The 19,959-nt window shown below is 42.2% G+C and overlaps 1 protein-coding gene across 1 annotated transcript in view; it reads right to left on the reverse strand.

Annotated features, from left to right (window-relative positions):
- Window positions 1–19,959, reverse strand: part of LOC126170627 (coiled-coil domain-containing protein 13-like) — an 84,364-nt gene that overhangs the window by 17,245 nt on the left and 47,160 nt on the right. The window contains exons 8-9 of the mRNA XM_049920745.1: window positions 18,967–19,143; window positions 8,672–8,891 (exon numbers count right to left, since the gene is read on the reverse strand). Of these exons, the coding sequence (XP_049776702.1) occupies window positions 8,672–8,891; window positions 18,967–19,143 (397 nt within the window). The remainder of the gene's footprint in view (window positions 1–8,671; window positions 8,892–18,966; window positions 19,144–19,959) is intronic.

A 19,959-nucleotide genomic window follows, 5' to 3' on the forward strand; every position in this document is an offset into this window, starting at 1 on the left:
TTAGTCAGGGTCTTCTTCTGACCGCAGTTCTGACGACGTGTTTCGTGACCACGTGCGTTACACCACTTCTTGAAACGCTGAACAGTCCGCCGCGAAACACCAACAAATTCAGCAACTTCACACACCGCACGGCCAAACACGATTGCCTCTTTGTGCCTCTCTGTCACATTCTTACATTTACCTACGGCTACGTATAATGTCCGCTTGAAACACAAATGTCTCACTGATCGTTACTTCCTTAGGCTCATGTAGAGGCTGTGCGGTTGAAAACGTGACTCGATCATTCCGCCACTGGTAAACGCTTAACAACTCATCTGTGCTTGCGCACTGGGGTGACTATTTTTTTGTGCGTTGAGTCTATAGTAGTTTAATAGGACATTAGTATAGTAGTAGAAGGGTAAAAGAACGGACCCTCAAAATTACGGACCGTTATTCATAACTTCCGTTTGCGGTAGAATCCTTGAACATATTCTCAGTTGGAATATATTAAACTTTCTTGAGACTGATAATCTTATGTGCACGAATCAGCATGGTTTTATGAAGTATCGGTCATGCGCAACTCAGCTTGCCCTTTTCTCACATGATACACTGCGAACCATAGATGAAAGACAACAAGCAGAGTCCATATTCCTTGATTTGGGGAAAGCATTTGACACGATGCCCCATTGTAGGCTGTTAACGAAGATACGGGCGTTTGGAATAAGTTCACAGATATGTGAGTGCCTTGAAGGCTTCTTAAGTAATAAACGCGGCGAGTGTTCATCAGAAACAAGGGTATCGTCAGGAGTACATTACCTTACGTGACATTATTACTCGTTCCATAGATTACGAATACGACATTTAGTTTTCTTTACACAGTATAATTAATTTTTTTACAGTTATTACTTCATATCTAAAAATTCATCCATTGAGTAGAAGGGGTTGTCATTAACAAATTCTTTTAATTTGTCCTTAAATGTTAGTTGGCTATCTTTCAGAATTTCAGTACTATTTGGCAAATAACCAAAGATTTTTGTGGCAGCATAATTCACCCCCTCTCTGCCAAAGTCAGAGTTAACCCAAAATAGTGAAGATCGTCCTTTCTATGCACTTCGCTATTATTTTTTAATTGGGTATGGGTTATCAATAACAAATTTCATAAGTGAATATATGTATTGCGAAGGTAATTTGAATGGGTCCCAGTGCAATTAATACTTTTTTCTTAATTACAACTTACCCCAAAAGATGTTGCCATATGGAAGCAGTGATTGAAAATAGACACAATAGGTGAATTTGGTGATATGTTTATCGCCAAAATTTGCAATAACACCAATAACATAAGTAGATGAACCTAACCGTTTCAGCAGATCGTCAATGTGTTTCTACCAATTCAATTTCTAATCAGTCCAAACAACCAAAATTTTTGTATATTCTGTCTTAGCAACAGACTTTTGTCCACAGTCTATATTTATCAAGGGTGTTATGCCTTTTCCTGTACAGAATTGTATATATTGCGTTTTCTCGAGAGTCCATTTGCAGAGAACCACCTAATAATTTTCTAAACGACATTATTTACAATTTCCTTAGCTGATTCTTGTTTTTTGCGTGTGATTACTACACTTGTATCATCAGCAAAAGCAACTAGCTTTGCATCTTCATGGATGTAGAGTGGCAAGTCATCAGCACATATTAAGAACAATAATAGATCCAAGACTGAACCCTGCGGAACACGATTCTTAATACCTCCCCAGTTAGAGGACTCTGCTGATTTTTGCAGACTATCTGCAATGTTAGTTTCAGCCTTCTGGATTCTTCCAGTTAAATATGAACTAAACCATTTGTGCACTGTCCCACTTATACCACAATACTTAAGCTTTCCTAGAAGAATTTCACGATTAACGTAGTCAAAAGCCTTTGAGAGACCGCAAAATATCCCAATGGGTGATGTTCGGTTATTCAGAGAATTTAATATTTGATCAGTGAAAGCATACATAGCATAGTCTGTCAAAAAGCGTTCCTGAAAACCAAATTAACATATTGTTAGTACTTCATTTTTACAAATATGTGATGCTACTCTTGACTACATCACTTTTTGAAGAATTTTGGATAAAACTGTCAGAAGTGAGATTGAACAGTAGTTGTTAGCATCAGATTCATCCCCTTTTTTATGCAATGGTTTAACAATAACATATTTCAGTCTACTTGGAAAAGTTGCCTGTTTCAGTGAGCTACCGTATATGTGAGTGAGAACCCTTCTCATCTGTTGTAAACAACCTTTTAGTACTCTGTTGGAAATGCCATTTGTTCCATGTGAGCTTTTACTTTTGAGTGAATTTATTATTTTCCTAATTTCAGCAGGGAAGTTGGGATGAATTCAATTTTATCAAATTGTGTAGGTAATGCTCCTTCCATATACTGCATTTTCTAGTGAATAGCTGGATCCTATTTTCTCTACAATACTTAAAAATGCTTATTAAAATATTTTCTACTCCTGACTTTTTGTTAGTAAACTTTTAATTGAGTTTGATGGAAATACAGTCTTCCTGTGGTCTCAGTTGCCCTGTTTTCCTTTTAACAGTATTCCGAACTGTTTTAATTTTATTATAGATGTGCTATGCACATAATTCTGGACTTTTTAATAACTTTTATTAATACAGTGCAGTAGTTTTTATAATGTTTCACTGTTTCTGGAACATTACTCTAGCTATAAAATGCATTCCCCTTTTCTGTTTACAAGATATTTTTATCCCTTTGGTAAGCAGTGTCTTTTTAGATGGTTACTTGCAATTATATTTCACTGTTTTCTTAAGGAAACCATTTTCAAATATGCTGACAAAGCACTCCGTCTTCAGGCCACAAGTGGCCCATCGGGACCATCCAACCGCCGTGTCATCCTTAGCTGAGGATGCGGATAGGAGGGGCGTGTGATCAGCACACCGCTCTCCCGGTCGTTATGATGGTTTTCTATGACCGAAGCCGCTACTATTCGGTCGAGTAGCTCCTCAATTGGCATCACGAGGCTGAGTGCACCCCGAAAAATGGCAACAGCGCACGGCGGCCCAGATGGTCACCCATCCGAGTGCCGGCCACGCCCGACAGCGCTTAACTTCAGTGATTTGATGGGAACCGGTGTATCCACCACAGCAAGGCCGTTCCCATGCTCACAGAGGTATCATTAAATACGTTAAATTTTAAATTAGCATCAGGTTCCCTGTACATCTCATCCCAGTATAACTGTTGCAAGCTTTCCATAAAATTTTCAATTGTTAAATCGTTAATTGAACACAATGTTTTTGAGGACTGTTTTGCATTGCACTCTTAAGAGGAAAAGTTTCTATTTGATTAAATTTATCCTGGTCTATAAAAACATTATCTATCAGTGTACTACTTTCCTGTACTGCCTGATAAGTAAAATCGATAACTGACGTTACATTGAAAGAATCAAGTAATACTTCAAGGTCAAGCTTTCTATCGGACTCTTTCAAAAAATCTGCATTGAAATCCCCACCAACAATAATTTGCTTACCTCTATCTGACATACAGCACAACAAAGAACTCAGGTTTTCCAAATATAACTGAAAATATCCTAATGGGGACCTATAAATGGGTACAATCATAAAAGTACCATTATTTAGTTTAAGCACATACGCGCATGTTTCTCTGTCTTGCTCTGATCAAAATTTTTCAGTTTCTAAACTTTTCACACTATGACAAATTTTTGACAGAAGATCCAAAGAAACTGGTACACCTGCCTAATATCGTGTAGGGCCCCCGCGAGCACGCAGAAGTGCCGTAACATGAGCTGACATGGACTCGACTAATGCCTGAAGTATTAAAGGGAAGTGACACCATGAATCCTTCAGGCCTGTTCATAAATTCGTAAGACTACGACGGGTTGGAGATCTCTTCTGAACAGCACATTGCAAGGCATCCCAGATGGGTAGTATCTAGACGTAACAGGGATCACTCCAACTGCACAGAGCCTCCGCCAGCTTGAACAGTCAGCTGCTGACACGCGGGGTCCATGGATTCATGAGGTTGTCTCCATAACCGTACATGTCCATCCACTCGATACAATTTGAAACGAGATTCGTCCGACCAGGCAACATGTTTCGGGTCATCAACACTCCAATGTTGGTGTTGATGGGCCCAGGCGACGCGTGCACTCGTAAAGGGTACACGAGTGGGCCTTCGGCTCCGAAAGTTCATATCGATGATGTTTCGTTGAATGCTTCGCATGCTGACACTTGTTGATGCTCCAGCATTGAAATCTGCAGCAATTTGTGGAAGGGTTACACTTCTGTCACTTTGAAGTATTCTGTTCAGTCGTCGTTGGTCCCGTTCTAGCAGGATCTTTTTCCTGCCGCAGCGATGTTTTACCGATTCCTGATGTTCACAGTACGCTCGTGAAATGGCCGTACGGGAAAATCCCCACTTCATCGCTACCTCGGAGATGCTGTGTCCCGTCACTCGTGCGCCAACTATAGCACCACGTTAAAACTTACTTAAATCATGATAACTTGCAATGGAGCAGTAGTAACGAATCTAAGAACTGCACCACACACTTGTTGTCATAAACAGGCGTTGCCGACCGCAGCTCCGTATTGTGCCTGTTTACATGTCTCTGCCAGTTTCTTTGGTGCTACATTGTATATGGCAACTCCTCCTCTCTCCATAGTGTCTCTATTTACATGTGCTGAAAGCTTTATCCACCTGCATTTACCTTTTCCATATCTGTGACTGTGTGACGTTCAGACAGGCATAGTACATATACTTCACCCTCAGTTTATAAACTCATGGTACCGGACGTCGACATCAGTCCACATAGTTGTAATGCATGAATGCGCCATAATCGAAGCAGCTCCATTGCCGATTGGTCAGCTATCTTAAGATACGCAGGAAGCTCGAAATGCCGGCCGGGATGGCCGAGCGGTTCTAGGCGCTTCAGTCTGGAACCTCGCGACCGCTACGGTCGCAGGCTCGAATCCTGCCTCGGGCACAGATGTGTGTGATGTCCTTAGGTTTGTTAGGTTTAAGTAGTACTAAGTTCTAGGGGACTGATGACCTCAGAAGTTAAGTCCCGTAGAGCTCAGAGCCATTTGAAGAGACGGTGACTCGGCAATAGGATAGCCGGCACTACCGAGGAGATTTTACGCGCAAATATTCCCGTGAGAAAATGACGTTTGCCGTATTACATCGGCTTCTGACGTCTTCGAATGCACTTATTTTGAGCTTCTAGAAAAGCACCTGAAGACGATAAACAGATGTCACCTGAAGTAAAAGGTCTGCTTTTCAACCCATCTCTCAGTGGACAACCCAAGCTACTATTTCGATTAAATAATGTAAGATATCGAATAAAACATTTCGATACGACAATTTCACCTCCGAATTCGTTATATAATACCTTATATCTGAAGTTTTAGTCGAATACACTACATGCATAATTTTTGACCCGACATATTGTAACTAACATTTTGAATCCTGGAATTCCGACATCGGATTAATAATCAGCGACATGAGAACACAGTTTTGCAGAATTTTATGTCCAGTTTTCCATTACATCAAGGGTTTGAAGCGGGTAGGTCCACTATGCGGCGGTGTTTCAGCTTTCACGTCCGTGTAAGCTACGGCGTGTGTGTCGAAGATCGCTGCGGCAATGGGCTCCCTTGGTCCCGACGTACAGTTCCCGTCTCCCGTGGGAAAGAAGTGGTATACATCGAATATGGAGGTAAATGCACAGAGGTACATATGCTCACCGGCAGAAAATATTAGTCATCTCCTTAAAGGAGTGCGGGTGGTGGCTATGGTGCGATGTAGACTGTGCAGAAGTGGTACGATACGGTCACGTCATCCTCCGTCACTGACGTAAGTCATAGGTGTGGTGTTTATATGCCAGTCGATTTTATGGAATCAGCGTAGTAAGATGGGTAGACGTGACAGTATTCCAGAAAGATGCTATCGTGTTTGGACGTGCTCATCACCACACGGTGAATGAAATTGCCTGATTTATTGTTGTACCAACGCAAACTGACCAACGTGTCTGTAAGGAATAGTGTTGCACACGCTACCATATATCCTGGTGTAAGAACAGTACTCATCACAAGACCCTAATCGAAAGGGACGGAGAGTCACACGTTGTCAATGACAGTCGGTGTCAACGGTGGGAAGAATTTGTGCTGTCGGTGAATGAATTCCATCTCAATCAGTTTCCGAGCGAACATTGCGTACGGAAGTGAAGGCAATGAAATTTGGCGTCAGGTATCTTGCGGAAGGTCATTTCTCAGGGCACCATGTATAGATGGCCGTCTTCAATGGGGCAAAGGAAATAGAAACTGACTGGATGCGCGAAGTGTCATGCAATGCCTCATTGCCTGTTTTCAACTGGTGCAAAACATCGAGTGTACCGATGGTCCAAAGACGCACGTAACCTGCAGTATGTGGTTTTGGTTCGAGATGGTTCTGTCACGATTTAGAGGTGTTTTTCGTACCTTCACTTGGGTCTACACACTCATGTAGCAGTTAAACATGAATCACGATGTTTATTAAACATTCCTGATCGCCAAACGTAGCCCTTCCTGCTAATGACAACAGCGGGTTCACAGGGCCACATTTACGCACCTTACCGTACTTCGACTGACCCGGTAAATCATGCGATCTCTCTCTCTCTCGACGAATATCGGGCGCCTGATGAAAAAATCCGGGAATTAACATCGTACTGTGTGAGCGGATGAGACTGCATAAATAAGCAACTTTAACACGTGGCGGCTGAATGCGTGCAGATGCTGAAATTAAGGCACAAGATGTGAAAAAGCCCTGTTATACTGCATTGCTACAGATCATACGAAATGTCGACTCTGCACTTTGGTACCAGGACCAGTTTATCGTTAAAACCAGGGTCCTACTAACGCAATGAAGATGGAGTTCAGGTGTTAGTATCACGTTGCGCGTGTAGCGTACACAGACGGGTATAAGTTTAGGGAAGGTGCTGGCAGAAAGCAAACAACGTGGCCTATACAACCTGGATGCACAGTCTACTATTACGACAGCTCAGCTGGTACCACAACTGATGCATTAGTCGTAATCTCTGACAGTATGTCAGCCCTACAACTGATTAGGCACCACGACAATAGCTGTCCCAACCTCATAGTTTCAGCAATGGGCGACGCTATGTTTCGGGTGCAGCGGAAGTGTCGCAACCTCGTGATGGTATGGCTGAAAGACCACTCTGGGGTGCCTGGAAATGAACAAGTAGATAGCCTAGCAATGCAAACCTGTCTCCGTGACGGTATTAGATATCATAAACTCCGTCTCAGAGACATTGTAACCCTGGACAGAAAGCTCCTGTCACAGGACTGGTAAGAGGAATGATCTACGACATCTAAAATCAAAGGCAGTGAATACACAGTAATTCGTCCCACGATTCCAAGAGTACCACGGTATGATAAGGCACAAACATCAAGGAGCTTCATGGCAGTTGCAGCACGGCTGAAATTTAATCATTGGGAGATCAACAAACACCTCTGTCGGCTGAGCCTAAGCGTAACCTCTCTATGTGATTGCGGAGAGGAAAAAGATCCAAACTATACATATATTCCCAAATTGTCCTCGGAACATGTATCACATAAGTGTCTTTACATGTAATCTTTCGGCTGCTGGTCGTAAAAGCTTCCAAATATCGTTAGTATCCAATGATACAGCAACGTGTAAAATGCTATACGAGTTGCTTAAGAGTGACAATTTCCAGCTATAACTCCCTGTGCTGCTATCTAATGCTGTAGATAATTAAAAGTCGAGTGGAAGAGGAAAGCATTATTAACTGTCTTTATTCTGACGTGGCTATTCAGCACGATGTGGAAGAATCAGCCTATAAATGTGTCACTATGTACATCCTTTGTGTAAGTGTCTGGATACTGGTGAATGGACATGCGTGGCTCCAAAACACAAATCTGGTTATTGTATACTATTCTCATGATCTATCTACATGGTACTTCTAGATCTGCACAAATATTCATTTCTCTGTTCGAAGCCTTAAGACAGTTTATACAGTACCTAGATAAGAACATGTTCTCGTTAATTTAGAGACATAATTATTAATGTGGATAGAAATGGGGAGATCCCAAATGTATAGCTATGCTATTTTATCATTATTTTCTGTGTTACCAGTAGGATTTTTGCAGCATACTACCTCTGCGTATAGCGTGTTAAAATTTTGGCCTTGTTTATTCGTTTCAGTGTACTGCGGATGTAAAATTTATTTCATGTCGGATTCTGTCCTTTGTTAAGCCTATGTAACTTCGTACAAGGACAGGAATTAAACTAATGTATACTCTAGATTGTCAAAACAACCTGTAGAATCACATTAGCAGTGTTCAGACGGCTGTATGGGCACGTACCGAAAGCCAATAAATTACAAAATGTCACCTTATCTTAATCGCAAAAAAAATGACTGGGCCTTTTTGCGACTGATAATGAAAGGTATATTCACCATGCCGCCAACTGGTAGCGCCGCAGGATCATTAATGCTGCTTCAGCTGGATATGTCATAACTGAAGAATCTTGTGGACTCACTTCCTCGCCGAATTGGTGACATTATTAAGGCTAGGTGTTCCGTGGCATTAGCGGGATGTCTGGCGGAGGTGACCAATTTTTTGTGCGCAGTGTTTTCCTCTGAGAAGTGCCCCCAGGAGCCTACCTTGGTCTGCAGCTGGGCGGCGCGCGCGCGCTCCTGGCGCCAGCGGGCGTCGGCCTGCGCGGCTGCCTGCTCGCGCTCGTCCATGCGCGTGTGCAGCACGGCCACCAGCTCCAGCAGGCGGCGGCGCTCCGCCTCGGCCGCCTGCAGCGCCGGCGCGTAGCTGCCCGAGCCGCACTCCGAGGGCGCGCTGCGAGGGCTGCCGCACACGCTGCCCTCCACCCTACCGCCGGGCATGCGCACACCTCTCTCAGTTAACGCTACCAAAGACTCAAGTTTCGCTAAATTTGGCGAAAAATCAAGATTTTTGTTTTAACTATACATAATACCAGCCAACCTGTCAATCCTTTTCAATTGCTGATTATGTATGGGAATTGGATATACATCCTAACCTTCTCCTCCCCCCCTCCCTCTCCACCTCCTCGTAGTCCCTCTGTCTGTTCATCTCCTCCTCCTCCCCCTCCCCCCTCGCTCCACCCTACTCCTCCCCCTTCCCCACTCTCTCTTCAGCGCCTCCTACTCCTCCCTCTCTCTGCATCCATCACCACCTCCCCCCTGACTGTCCACCTCCTCCTCCCCCTCCCTGCCTACCTCCTCCTCCCCCTCCCTGTCTATCTCCTTCCCCTCCATGTCCTCCTCCTGCTCCCCTCAATGTACACCCCCTCCCTGTCCACCTCCCCTTCCCCTCCCTATCCACCTCCTCCTCACTCTCCCTGTCCATCTCCACCCCCTCCCTGTCCTCCTCATGCTCCCCTCAATGTACACCCCCTCCCTGTCCACCTCCCCTTCCTCTCCATGTACACCTCCACCTCCCCCTCCCTGCCCACCTCCTACACCCTCCCTGCCCTCCTCCTGCTCTCCTCCATGTACATCCCCCTTCCAGTCCACTTCTTCCTCACCCTCCCTGTCCATCTCCTCCCCCTCCATGTCCTCCTCCTGTTCCCCTCAATGTACACCCCCTCCATATCCACCTCCCCTTCCCCTCCCTACCCACCTCCTCCTCACCCTCCCTGTTCATCTCCTCCCCCTCCCTGTCCTCCTCCTGCTCCCCTCCATGTACATCCCCCTCCCAGTCCACCTCTTCCTCATCATCCCTGTCCATCTCCTCCCCCTCCATGTCCTCCTCCTGCTCCCCTCAATGTACACCCCCTCCCTGTCCACCTCCCCTTCCCCTCCTTATCCACCTCCCCTTCCCCTCCCTATCCACCTCCTCCTCACCCTCCCTGTCCATCTCCTCCTCCTCCTTGTCCTACTCCTGCTCCCGTCAATGTACACCGCCTCCCTGTCCACCTCCCCTTCCCCTCCCTATCCATCTCCTCCTCACCCTCCCTGTCCATCTCCTTCCCCTCCCTATCCACCTCCTCCTCACCCTCCCTGTCCATCTCCTCCCCCTCCCTGTCCTCCTCCTGCTCCCCTCAATCTACACCCCGTACCTGTCCACCTCCCCTTCCCCTTCATGTCCACCTTCACCTCACTCTCCCTGCTCACCTCCTCTCCCCTCCCTGTCCTCCTCCTCCTCACCCTCCCTTTCCATCTCCTCCCCCTCCCTGTCCTCCTCCTGCTCCCCTCAATGTACACCCTGTACCTGTCCACCTCCATTTCCCCTCTATGTCCACCTCCACCTCCCCCTCCCTGCCCACCTCCTCCCCCCTCCCTGTCCTCCTCCTGCTCCCCTCCATGTACAACCCCCTCCCTGTCCACCTCCTCCTCACCCTCCCTGTCCATCTCCTCCCCCTCCCTGTCCTCCTCCTGTTCCCTTCAATGTGCACCACCTACCTGTCCATCTCCTCCTCCTCCCCCTCCATGTCCATCTCCTCCTCATCCTCCCTGTGCACGTCCTGAGAAAAGTTAATATTCTTACTCAAAATATTCGTGATTCCTTCGATCGAAGATGTTATCTGGGATTCCGCTTTGAGAAGCAGTTGCTTGAAATGAGAGAAGAAGAATTACCACGGGAAGACAAAGAAACTTTGCGTAATCGGTGCATAACATTTTTAGTACATCTGATGAAAGAGATGAAAATCAGTTTATCAGAAATTTGACGTTGATGAAAAGAATTTCCAGGATAAATGTTACACACGCACTAAATCACCACAAAGGAAATGTGATTGATGGAATGGCTCAGTTCAATAAAAGTGTAGAATTTATAGCAAGAGTGGATGACCAATGGCGAAAAATTCATTTGTTGAGTTGGAATGTGACCAAAGACACGAAAAAATTTTGGAATGAAGTATTACATTTCAAAGATGCTCATGGGCAATCCAGTTTTGAGGAATCAGCGACTTTTGCGTTTACTCTCCTAATACTGCCTCATTCCAATGCCGATGATGGGAGGCTATTTAGCAGTATGAATGTAATAAAAAACAAGCAGAGGAATAGAATGAAGTTTAATATTTTAACTTAATTATTAAAAAGGAACCAAATCAACCTGAAACCGACGATGATGATGATGCAGACAAAAATGATTCATCTGAAGAAGACGAATTAATTTAAATAATTATCTGTTGTTACAGAACTTGTTGTTATAGAACTGACCTTAAATTGCTGATTTATTTATTGTATGTTCATTTAATGATTGTGAATATTTCATTACTTAATAATAAACGAAACTAACTACTAACATAGTTATTGTTTCATTTCATAATAATTTTAAAAAAGTTTTAGTGGAAATTTTACAGATTATGAAAGTAGGGGCATTTTTCTTAGTGGTTTTCTGGTGGTTTTTGCACTTGAAACTGGTGGGCAGCTCACTTTAACTGTTGGCAACACTGCATTCTACATTGTTTGACAAATATCGTCAAAATTTTGTGGTGAGCTAGTCAAGAACTATATCTGAGTTTTGCTAACAACATATTTCTTTTGTGAATCATTAAAAAAAAAAACACATGTCTCTCTGAACGTTAAAGAAATTACCGTGTAAAAGCCTGAAGTAAATTGGTCAAGAACTTTCCGAGATACTTACTAAAAACATTTCCCGCTTATGTAATATAATGTATATATTACTATAACACATATATTTAAAATGTGTAGCCCCTGTCCACCCGAAGATTTATTTGAGTATCGTGTGAAAATCTGAAGTTAACGGTTCAGAAATTCTCCAGATTTTGGAAACAAAGTTAAATAATGACTTGTCTTTATGTAGTAGTGTAGTATTCAGAGCTTTCTCCATTAGGAAAACATCATAATTTTCTAGTGACTGTTTCCATAGAAGCAATGGCCCTTTAAAGAGCGTCTCCACCACGCCCACTTCAACTCAGCTACAGAACATTGTCGTGAAGTGCTTTTCTCAAACACACATTTGCAAATATACCACCCCAATGTGCTCCAAAGTTGTTGTTTCCAGTTGCCATCTCTCATATCTACTACAGCGGCCACAGAGTGCATAAATTTAATGAACAGAAAACATGTTCCTGCGAATTTCTCCCCACTATGATCCACAAAGAATGTCTTTCTTTCATGTACTGTCTACTAGAACAAAGATTACCTATCTGAGTATTCAGTAATAAGTTTAAAGGATCTGTGTTGTGCGAAAGGATTTGTTTAGAAACCAGAGATAAGCCATCCTCACACGGGACAAGTGATCTGACGCTGACGCGGATAGATAGATGTGCGACACAAGAAACAGTGCCAACATCACATAGGACTTATTGGTTAAGGTAATTTGTGACTATAGCACTCTCCAGGCGCAGTTGTCAGCCATATGTGGCTCACAAGTGAGAGAGTCGGTTTACGGAAATGGACATTCGTAAAATTCCTACATTAGCTCTATTAAAACGCAAATTTCCTGCCTTATCCATATTCTAGTCAAGTTATTTGGTCTATAACATATACAAATAAAAACTTTAATAGCCATGAAAATGTTATAAGACAAAAATGGAAAATCCCACATTCTCTCAGAAAACCAAAACGTGAAAAAAAGAGATACAAGGAGACTCGAACCCACTATACATTGTTCATAAGTCGATGACTCAACCAACTACACCACGCTGAATTACATGTTACGATCATCTGATGGATTTAATTGCTAATATGTCATTAACTGACATTTAATTATAACAAATTGTTTCAATAACGTAATGGTGCTTAGAATTAGCATGTATTCCTAGGGTGTAAATTATAATACACGTAAAACCCACCAAATATGGGCTTCAATTAAAAGCGATAAATGCAATATGGTCCCTACTAACAAGGGAACCTCCCCATCGCACCCCCCTCAGATTTAGTTATAAGTTGGCACAGTGGATAGGCCTTGAAAAACTGAACACAGGTCAATCGAGAAAACGGGAAGAAGTTGTGTGGAACTATGAAAAAAATAAGCAAAATATACAAACTGAGTAGTCCATGCAAAGATAGGCAACATCAAGGATGATCTGAGCTCAGGAGCTCCGTGGTTCCGTGGTTAGTGTGAGCAGCTGCGGAACGAGAAGTCCTTGGTTCAAATCTTCCTTCGAGCGTAAAATTTTATTTTTTATTTTCAGAAAACGATCGAAGTTCAGGCACTCACACATAATCAACTTCGCTCTCCAAAATTCCAGGACATGTTCAGATTTGCTTGGACATATGCAGGATTTGACGGTCTACACACGGAAAAATTTGAAAACGTTAAAAACATATGTTTTGACAGAGCACAGGGAAAAGTGTGCGACTGTGAAACTGTTTGATTCATTTGTTGTAGTATATGTGACAAACTCTTATGTTTTCATCACTTTTTTGGGATTAATTCTCACATCCACAAGAAAACCTAAATCAAGCAATGTAGAAGAATCTTTTTACCCATTCGCCAAGTGTACAAGTTAGGTGGGTCGACAACATATTGCTGTCATGTGACGCCCATGCCCTCACCTGTGTCGTATAGAATATATCAGACGTGTTTTCCTGTAGAGGTATCTGTTGACCTATGACCTTGTGATCAAATGTTTTCGGTTCCCATTGTAGGGGCACGTCCTTTCGTCTACTAATCGCACGGTTTTGCGGTGCGGTCGAAAACACAGACACTAAACTTATTACAGTGAACAGAGACGTCAATGAACTAATGGACAGATCATAACTTTGCGAGAATAAAGAAAAGCTTCTTAATTGAGGGGAGACTTGAACCAAGGACTTCTCGTTCCGCAGCTGCTCACGCTAACCACGGGACCACGGCGCTACTGAGTTCAGATTATCCTTGATGTTGCCTATCTTCGCATGGACTACTCAGTTTGTATATTTTGCTTATTTGTTTCATAGTTCCACACAACTTCTTCCTGTTTTCTCGATTTATCTGTCTTCAGTTTTTCAAGGCCTATCCACTGTGCCAACTTATAACTAAATCTGAGGGGGGTGCGATGGGGAGGTTCCCTTGTAAGTTGTGCTTTCGATGTAGAGCGTGTTCTTGCTTCTTGTTTGTTCAACGTTTCGTAGCACGGTGTCGAAATATCGCAGAACTTCATGCGCGATGTGCCTTCTCAGCGTGGAATAACGGAAGATGAGCTCTCAAAACTCGTACACCTCCATGTCAGCGTCAGCTACCTCTGCCCAGGTGAGAAGGGCTTTGACGCAGTTTGAGTCAGGTGTGTAACGTTAGTTTGTGTAGTTTCTTGACTGATGTGCGTCTAGTTTTTAGTCATGAAACCATCTCAAAGAAATGGCAGAAATATACCCAACGTTTCACAGATTCACTTCTGTTACAACAATGGAAATACGTACTAAGGGTGGAATAATGCGTAATGCGAATAAATCTCTTCTCAACATGACATGGGACAAAAACTTTTTTTAGGTGTAGTTTCCGAAACGAAAATGGATTTAGATATTACGAGAGCTGTAAATGAACTCAATATAAAAAGTTTGAGATCACTTGAGGTACAACAAGGTTTGAGAGCAGAACAAATATCGCAGACTTTGCTAGAACACTCTGAGTGTAACAGTATCATAGTCGTGTTAAGCGGTGCCAGAAACGAAAGAATAAAAGAAGAAGAGTTAGATGAAGAAAGTGAAGAAATGAGAGAGAAAAAGAAGCATCTGAGGTTCCAACATACATACCAGAGGATTCTGATGTGTGTCTGAACATGTAAATCTTTTATTGTTTTTCTATCAAACATGTTTTGTTTTCTGTGTGAAAGTAGTATGAAACGAATTTAAAAAATTCCACACACCGACCTGTCAAAGATGTAAACACAGAGCAAATTCAAGAAATATTTTCGTAGTGCAACGGCTAGAGGCTTTCATGTAGCCGCCTAGTGCGTACAAGTGCGCGATCTGGCGCCATCTTGGAATGCTGACTACTACTAGTGTCAGTATCTGCCTGCCGCAGAGCTCCTCCAAACACACAGCTGCAGCCGAGTTGCTAGATGCCACATGCAGTATCGCTGTTTTAAGCTAGCGTGGCTTGGACACGGTGTAGATGTCTTTCTCAGCTCACAATGAAAACGTAATAACTCCATATTTATCCGCTGCTATGACGACAGACACAGTCATGAAGCGTCAGCGTAGCTTTCGCGTTATTATTATAAACTGTTTTTATGGAAGAAAGGTGGTGAAGTCACGTACTCGATGTTTGTGTACATCTGTGCCCCACAGACCCAATGGCAACGAATTCCGACAAATAGCATGGGAGTTTCTCAGCTGAGGATACAAACCTTCCCCCTTCCCCCTTCCCCCTTCCTTTCACAAAATATGAGCGCAATGAAATTACCTATGTAGTGCAAGAAGAGGCTTTTCATAGTGATACATAAAAATCTACTAATTTTTCTATAACTCCAGAACTATAATAGTTACAACAATGAAATTAGGAAAGACTGCTATTTATGTCATAAAAATATGTGGCATAAATGTGGTAAACCTGCCATTTGCAGCGTTGACTTTCGAAGTTTCGGATGCTTACTCTTCTAATAAACTGAAACAAGTCTACTACTTTGCCCCGTTTCGTTAATTTTGTAATTTGTTAAATGCTTCGAAATTTTCTAAGATTTATGCATGAGTCAATAGTTTACCAAACAAATAATCCTTAATTACTCTAGTGAAACGCTCATACGCTAATTGTCTAGTGGGGTCTCGGAGTACCCAAACAAGTTGGGACTATCTTTGGCCTGACACACAGCAGGGAGGCAGTAATATCTCACAAAGTTCTTCATAGTGGCAACCAATCACAGCTTGTCCTGCAAAAGTTTGAAACGGCCGATTTTTGCTTTAGGCACTCATCGTGAAACTTCTGTAGGAAGATGCAGATTTAGAAGAAGCCGCATTCGGCGTTAGTTGATGAGATCACATTCTGGTCTTGTGCTTGGAGAATACAGTGCTATTACCATTTTCTGCATTAATTTACAAGTCATTTTATTTCTGACTCTCCTTTCACACAAGAAAATCAACACATTTTATTATCAGCTCGTGTGAACCATAACTCAGTGATCTGTGAATGAGTTTGTGCTTTGTATCCATGTGTTTAAGGATATCCACTCAACCTTCCATCATCTATTCTTGTATAAGGTTTACGTAGCCTCTATCAGTGGGAAGCAAGTCAGTTAATCCCTTAATTGACTTTCTGCTGAACGTTATCTTTGAATGTTGTGAAAAATTTTGTTGGATAGTTGTCTTTCATTGCGGAAGTGAAGCACATATGTATGAGTAATGAATATAACTTCTGTTTTGTTCGTGCTCTAATGTTTCATGAATTACGTGCCATGTTACCTATTCTTTCTTCCATTGTTAGCGAGCTCTCACATTATCTTGATGGATTAACTATACTGTTACTGATCCTACTTACGAGATAGTCTTGTTTGTAAAATGTTATCGACTGAATATGCAAGTGTGACTGATTTTCCCTGGGATTTATATCTATCTTCATCACTTACCACCTATAACAGGATTTCATAAACCTATAACAGGCACTGTTATGTGTAAGTCCCTATGTAACTGTACTTTAGTCATCAGAAGTCTTGTATTAGGAATTGTATAGCTAGGTCTTTTTACTATCTGTAATTTTCAGCTTCACAAGAGAAGCCAACAAGCAGTGCAGCCACCAGTGATCGCATGGAGTATATTCCTTTGAGCTATAATCAAGTCGTCTCTCAGAAATTCTGAATTAATATGCTTATTTTTTGCAATCAGTGGCATAGTGCTCTTCAATACGTACATATAGGTTTACATGTTACACAGATTGCACACATATGTTCATTGAATGGATGAATACGCTAAGTGAGAATATAGTTACATTACAGTCCTCAGTCACATGTCGTACTCTTTCAGGACCTGGCCATTCATGTATACAGTAAACTGAGATTAACCCGATGTAGCATAACATGTAGTGAGGTAGCCACAGGAAAAAAGATATTTAGTAGTTCTTCTCTGTGAAAGATAATTACCTAGAATCAAGCAAAGTCAGATGTATAATAACTGAGTCAAATCTCTAAGAGTTCACCATAAATGCTAACGATAGTTACCTTACGAATGGAACTACTCGCGCTTTAATTGTTAGAAAAGGATAAAAATGGTTTTATAAAACGAAAAAATGTCTGTTTTACCAACCCCCAAGGCCATCTGTGTATGAGGATTATCCAAAACCAGTGCCTCCTATATATTTTCATGGGAACTGCAGCAGATACGGCAAGCACAGTAGCACAATTAACCCTTAACTACCCTAGTGAAACGCTCATACGCTAATACTCTAGTGGGATCTCGGAGTACCCAAATAAGTTAAACGAAACTATAATTTAAAGAAATTTTAATACGAGTTGCACTTTTATCACTGAATTTTATAAACATTTTTACGCATTTGAGATATGATTACAAACAATTTTGGCACACTGAAAATCTGTGATCGGGACAAACATGTTTTGAGCAATTTTCACACACTATTTTGGTTTTCTTGTCCGCATTTCTTGCATGCATGTAGCATCTTGCTTTCGTCATGGGTTCTGGCTCTGAAGATGTTGAGGCAAGAGGATTACCTCCAAGTTTAACAACAACGTCTCTCAGTTCACGAGAAAGGGGTAGGACATCTCGACGTAGTATATGGGGGTTTTACTAAATCCATTCCAAGCCTCTGTAGCAATTCTCTTCTTTTTCAATCATCAGTTTGATCAGGTTGTTTGGTGCTCTTAAGTCAAACACCAGCATTGACTCCTACTATGTTTAAAATGGCATAAAATACAGACATTGGCCATCTGTGTGTTCGCCGTGATAACGAATAGTTGGCGCACATTTGGTCCAGTGCGTCCACTCCTCCTTTTGTGGCATTGTAATCAATGATCATTTCAGGTATTCTCTTTTGAGTACCAATTTTCTGATCGAGCTGCATAGATGAAAGCAACACAACAGCTAGCCCTTCCGAGAAACATGAGGACAAATTGTCTTTCCTTTGTTGTGCCCAAATAATGCAGATTCTAATGGGCGCTTTCTGTTTGGTTTGAATTCTTCTGGGATCTGCGGTTTATTTAGCTTTAGACTGCCTAAGACAGTCAACTTTTTGGCTTCCAGTTGATCACAGTGTTCAAGTGACATGAACCAATTGTCTACTGCACATACATGTCTACTGCTTCCCACACTGGTGTTATTAATTTCAAAAAATCCTGTGTTGGAATTGATAATATACTTTTATTTGTCCGTTTGTATGTAGACAAATGCATTGCATAAATAGAATGTTCGTGAATCACAAAGGCACATAACTTTGAGGCCGTATTTGGCCGACTTCTTAGGCATAACATGCGTAATTTTCACCTACCAGGGAAGGGTTCTAACATTTCATCGATTGTCACGTTCGCTCCTGGAGTATAATGCTCTTGCCATTTGTCTATAAAGAGTTACCAGAGATCTCTAACAGCTCCAAGTCTGTCATCAGCCTACCTAGCATCTCTTGTAGTAGCAAAATCGAAACGCAAACAAGACAAAATGAATAAAAATCTATGAACGCTCATGGTGGCTCGAAACACATCATGACCAGTTCCATAGCTAGCAAAAAGTTCAACAAGATTTTCGCGATTAGATTCGTTACTCCAGATAAATAAAGCAGACCTAGAAATGCTCTCAGTTCTGTTATATCTAGCGGCTTTAAGAATGCTGGTTGGGGAGCTCTGTATTTGTTTGACATGTCATGTAGCTTGATGTTTGTATTGGTGATCATTAGTTGTAATATATCTTCAGTAATGAACAATTCCCAAGCAGATAATATATCAGTTGAATCAAGCGTTTTTGCTTCACGTCTAGCGCCTGGAAGGCGACTACCTACGTTGTGAGCACGGGTACGAGTTGTAGGAGGAGCTTCTTTTGACCACTTGTAGCACTCCTTTTTTCCAAAAAAATATTTGTCAGCGGAAGGCATAATGTACGCCTGTTCATCTGACTCTTCACAACTACTTTCTGATGTAACTTTAGAGGTGGAATCATGATCACTTAGTACAAATTCATCCGTATCTGCTGTGCTCTCCTCATCATATTTCAAAAACGCAGGATCATTCACTACTCTTTCCAACTCGTCATCTGTTAATGACTTCGACGATGCCATTCTGAAAAATAATGCATACATACTCACATAACTTTAAAAATTGCCGTTATCACTGAAATTTTGCTCTTTTCGAAGTACTCTAAAACTTCCATCGCATAGAACACTAAATGAGATACTAAAAAACAACTTACATTAATTCTCTGATGGAGTATTCTGAGACCTCTTTCTCTTTATCTCACAAAATATTACCGGAAACACCGCATCCAACACTCCGCGTTAAATGGCATCACTTCACTGAGGACTACCAAGAACACAGGCGCCATCTGTTGTTCCATTCACATAGTATGTATTGTATTCGTATCGCCTGGGGTTCTCCAGGGTCGCACTAGAGCAGTTAAGGGTTAAGTAGAGCAAAATTTCATCTACATACTTTCGTCTTTCCAAACAGTTATCAACATTCACTTTTGGCAATGATGATGAAAAGCATGCATGCCGCACTCATAAAAACCTAAAGCAGTTGAGGCTAGCAGCTGTCTCACACCTTTGATGACGACAGTAAGAGGGTCTGGACAATGTTTATCACATAGTCCAGCCTTCATAGACCCAAAGAGATAAAAATGTGAAGGTGCTAACTCAGGACTGTATGGTGTTTCTAGTAGGACTTCCACATTTGTCATTACGTTCCATACTCACAAACCTATTGTGGGTCCTGGCGTTACAGTGTTGCAAGCAGAAGCTTGTCTTTGTCTACTGTCCAATTCAGCAAAGTTGGGCTTTAAGCCAGTCAGTGTCGTCTAATGGTTCTGAACTGAAAGCTGCTTCAGGATCCAAGATGTACAAAACAGCCACACCCTGCTTATCCGAGGAGACTGTGCAC

This window comes from Schistocerca cancellata, chromosome 1 (assembly GCF_023864275.1).
Source record: "Schistocerca cancellata isolate TAMUIC-IGC-003103 chromosome 1, iqSchCanc2.1, whole genome shotgun sequence".
Taxonomy (NCBI): domain Eukaryota; kingdom Metazoa; phylum Arthropoda; class Insecta; order Orthoptera; family Acrididae; genus Schistocerca; species Schistocerca cancellata.